The following is a 4,875-nucleotide window of genomic DNA, read 5'->3' as shown; positions in this document are numbered from 1 at the left end:
ATACAATCCCTACTAAAGCTTTTCTGCATGAAAGCACAATCCGTGAGACACAAAATCTCAATCTCGTCAAAGTAGCCTAACCAGCTACGTGATCAAGTTACCCTACTAAAGCTTTTCTCCAATTCAATTCGATTATAGACCACAACACTTGATATTTGTTAATTCAGACATCTTTTTTTTAGTACATCGATATTTTTACACTAAGGGAAGGGTAAGTTTGGTAAAACCACACGACGGACAACCTAATTTGGTATCGAATTCGTCATCCACGAGATTCGAACCTAAGACATCTCACTTCTAAATGAAGAGAAATCTCACCAGACCATAGTACTTAGTAGCTTAATTCAACCATCTTATAACACATTATTTACTTATTTTAATATTATATTTTAAATTCATAGTATACCAACCTCATCGTCTGCTCATATCAGCTATGCACACCCTTGTTAAATTTTGTCCACTGATTTTCTTTAGTTCATTTGAGTGTGAGGGTGTGTAAGAGGTAAAAATGAGGCCCATTTTGAATGATTCAAATAGTAGCTAGGTGAATGTAACAAAATTTCTTGCATGGAAAGCAAAAGAAAATTCTTAAATCAACATACGTTCTGCAATACTTTACAAGCTAATCGTAGGGAGTTCCATGTGAAACAGGTTACAATAGAAGGAATCAAACACTGGTTACAGTTACATGTTTACACAAACTCGGTTTGCTCGCCGGTCAACAAAACAAACACAAGCTCCTACTTCTCGTAGCATCTCGGTCTTCGAAGCCTCTCAAAAACGACCTGGTTGCAAGGTGCTCTGAAGCATATGTCATGAAAGATGCCAAAACTAAGCCTCCGACGACCATCAAACCCAGCCTGTTAAATGTCGTAGTAATACATATTGTCATTCATCGTTCTCTTTGAATCGTATTCTTTTCAAAGATGAATAAGTAACCCAGGAAACTATAACTGGTCAAGCAAATTACCGTAAAAATAGAGCTGTTATCCCGAAAAGACATGGCAAAGATGGCGCAGCAACGGCCAGAAAAGCCATTCCTAGCCCATAATAGAATGTAGCATTATCGCATAAAGATGCTTGCCGTTGATGACCTACAACAAATCCAATAACCGTTGTTTGAGTTAGAAAACAAATAAACAATCAAACAAGGAACTAATTAGCTGAACTTGGTTGTGAATGTCGGCACCAGATTAATCCATGCCAACTTACCTTTTCCAGAGTCATAATCAACTGATTCAGGACCAGAAGGCGAAGTTCCTGCTTGCACTGCTGTTGTCTTTCCCCACTGATAAATTAGATGCAGATACCCTCCAAATAATATAAAGAAGACTGTGAATGTCCACTCGTACATCAATAGTAAACCAGTCCACGGCATAACTTGTCGAGGCACAATTGCAAGAGAAAGGGCAAGGGCCACCAGGGCAGCCATGAAACAGACAACAATAGAGATCCCACCCAAGTACACCGGCACCTTGGTCTGCAACACATTAAGGATTGTTTCACAGCACAAGTCTTTACGGTAAATTTGGAATGTAAAGAAGAATTTATCTTATAATGAGCTTGAATGTCAAAGCAAATTGGGCCAATCCAACAAACAAAATTGAGACAAAGGATCTAACCTGATGATTGGGATTGATGGAGGATGACGTAGAAACAACAGTATAATTAAGCGTCCCCATAGATCTGATTTTGTAGTAAATGTGTTTGATTTGATCATACAACGAATTTCTACACAATGAGCCAAAGTAATCCTTTGTCTGCACCAAAATTGACACACCTTGATATCCAGAAAACAAAATTTAGGCCAAATTGATCATGTAATTACTAACCTGAACACAAGACCGATAGTAACAAAATAGTAGAGCACAAAATGGTAGCAGGAAAAGAAACTTCACAAGAAAAGCATCATTTGGATTTCCGCCACCTCCAGTTCCTGGAAGGGTTTCCCTAAGCTGTACCCTAACATTCTGCAGTATAAATGACAGTCATTGTTTACAACCTCTTTGAATGCAAAAGTTACAGTATAATATTAAAATGGAAAATCAGACAACCACAGAGATAAATAGAAAATTGAATTCAAAGCAATACCTGCCAGACATCAACCGGTTTCAAAAGCCAAGAAGTCCACCAATCCCAAGGTTTGAGGGGGCCCAGTGTATAGTGAATGACATGGAGTTCACTTTCATCTACCATCCACTGAGATTATAAAGCACAAACAGATTAGACACCTTAATTGGCATAAAAAATAGAAACCAAAGGTCCACTCCCATTTGGCCACTTCATATGTGTCATCACCTTATTGCTCGAAAGGACAAACTAAAGAAAATTCTAATCTAAAATATAGATATAAGACAACGTTACTGGTCGAATTTGGAGTTCCCTCTTCAACTATATATATGGGTCGGAAAGTAGCACCACAGAACCTGTGATATTCTTGGCAGTTTTTTTATCCAATTAGCTTCACATGCACCACTTAAAGAGTTGCTTTTATTTTATCTTTAGATTCTCGTATAAAGGTTGTACTTGGGTTCCAACATCTCCAATGCCAAAACTTAATCCTAACAAGTATACAATAGAAATATTATCTCCTTCTATAGTACTTTACATTTGGGAGTAATTGTACAGGCATCAATATCATGCATGGTAGTGGAGACATGCAAACTAGTCGATCAGCATTACTATAACATGTTGAATAGCTACTGATACATACCTTGTTTGCCAGCATATAAAGACCAACATCTGCATTGTATAAAGTGGAAAGTCGCTCCATTTTAGGAACTGGTCTAGACTTTCGCACCTCTTGCGATAAATTTGGCTCAAAGACATGGGCGTTTGGAAAATCAGAATAATATGAATTCAGAAACCCCTGATCTCCTGTAATAAATAATGAGGCACATAAAAGTTTAGGGAGAAGGACGACTATAATGGATTAGAGCTTTCTCCAAAGAATACCTAATGACTGAGAAACATGTAATACACATTATAACAATCAACTTGACACTAAGCATGCACTTGAGTATTTAACCAGGGATATCAAGGAACTTGTGATACCACGGAATTCCTTTTGACAAAGTGACATGTATGTATCAGAAATTATTTGAGCCATTGACATAAACAGTGCAATCTAATTTAATCTGAAATCAGTTTCTACAAAACCATATAAATAAAGTTCAACTAAACATAAACTTGACTTGAAAGCTCGGACTTTTTTCTCACTTTGAGTTTGACAATTCATTTACACTCTGTCCAACAGTACAGATCAATTTTATATACCATATACAGATGGAGAAACAATTATACTGAAAGAACTAGCAGGTATTGCAAAGTGATTAAAATTACATGAAGAGTTACGTTACCTCCAGTGTAAGAAGGCAAAGTGGTCACTTGTCTCATCATGTCATTAAAAAGAGTTTCCGATGGTTCCACTACCATCACCCCAGAGTTCAGCCTCTCAGAATGCTTCAAGTTAGCACAGAATTTACTGCATTTGAAAAGATCCTCAATGCTCTTGACAACAATAGTATCCGCATCAAGATACACAACTACATAATCAAACTCCCGGAGATAAGAAACACACGAAAAAGAGTAAAACTTCAAATTCTTAAAACTAAAAATATTGCATCCTTGATTTGTTATATCACATGAGAGCTATGATATCAAAGATTTTACCTTTCTTGTAGTTTGTCATGTTAAAAATTTTGAGCTTTGTGTAGACACCCCAGAACCTCGTCGGTCGAACTTGATTAGGATTTGCCAATAAACTAATCTTCTCCACTATCCATCCATCAGCCTGCACAATCATTCACCAAAACTAATCAAATAAAAAATCTGATTCAGGGGTTGTTTTTCGAAGCTCAGACTTCAGTCAAACAAATAACCAATTCAGGATAAAGCACCAAACTTCAGCTTTTTCCCAAATCACTTTTCGATTCAGTTAATCCGTATTCATTTAAATCCAACTTCACAAAAACCAAAACTCGAACTCGATTTAGGAAAAAGCAGCTTTTTTTCTAAAAACACTTCTCTAAAAGCAAAGTCTATCAACTCAACTAAAAGCCTAAACTCAAATTAATTTCCTTAATTAGAAACAGGAACAAATATTAATTACCCGGAGAAGCTTCATGGCGTAATTGGAGACGCCATCAGAGACCAGAGCCACCATGTCCTTGGTCGATCCAGTGTCCCGTATCGATTTCCCGAGGACTCGAACGCCCAATAGGAACTCATCTCCGTACAGCAGCGTGACGTAAGCCTCCGGCGAAGTCTGGCGCCGGGAAGACGACGAGGACGAATCAAACGCGGCGTTTTGTTGAATCGCGGCGGCGGCGAGCACAAGCGCCGTGAGCACAAACCACGCCTTGAGTCTCATTATATTGACCCTTTGAATTTGGTTTGATTTTGCTTTTTCTCGAGAAAATTGGGGATTTTCTCGAGAAAATCAAAGAGTTTGGGATTGGGAGGGTTTTTCGTTCGAATTTGGGCTTGATTTCATTTTTTTCATGGGGGCGCGTGTTCTGTGTTGTGTTTGTCGTCGCTGACCTGGCTCAGATAGTCTAACTAGTTTCAAAGTAGAACAAAAAGATATCCATGGATCCGCTTAGGTCTACGATATCATTTTGAAAGTTTTAGATTCGATTTTTGTAAATTTTAATTTTTTAGTTTTATACGTAAATATAGACGGTTGTTTAAAAACTGCATACACGTCATTTGGTCTTAAAATTTAGTAGCATTTATTTTTATTTGATGAGTAACAAGTTTTTATTCCGATTTAAGATTGTTGAATGAATGTTTAGTGTTATAAAAAAAAATAATGTGTTGGCTCTAGTAAATGAATAAATTAGCAGGCTTTGAAAAGTTGTGTTAGCTTCAACA

General features: G+C 37.3%; 1 protein-coding gene across 1 annotated transcript; it reads right to left on the bottom strand.

The window, feature by feature from the left end:
* Positions 1-551: 551 nt before the first annotated feature.
* LOC137722504 (inositol phosphorylceramide glucuronosyltransferase 1-like) lies at positions 552-4,592 on the bottom strand. The gene is made up of 10 exons (XM_068461519.1): positions 4,112-4,592; positions 3,673-3,793; positions 3,360-3,545; positions 2,714-2,877; positions 2,092-2,199; positions 1,833-1,970; positions 1,623-1,760; positions 1,213-1,480; positions 971-1,094; positions 552-860 (listed from the first exon to the last, which is right to left on the bottom strand). The coding sequence occupies exons 1-10, from the start codon at positions 4,370-4,372 to the stop codon at positions 719-721; spliced, it is 1,650 nt and encodes a 549-aa protein (XP_068317620.1). The 5' UTR covers positions 4,373-4,592; the 3' UTR covers positions 552-718.
* Positions 4,593-4,875: the final 283 nt, after the last annotated feature.

This window comes from Pyrus communis, chromosome 17 (assembly GCF_963583255.1).
Source record: "Pyrus communis chromosome 17, drPyrComm1.1, whole genome shotgun sequence".
Taxonomy (NCBI): domain Eukaryota; kingdom Viridiplantae; phylum Streptophyta; class Magnoliopsida; order Rosales; family Rosaceae; genus Pyrus; species Pyrus communis.
This window is presented reverse-complemented; position numbering and strand designations above follow the sequence as displayed.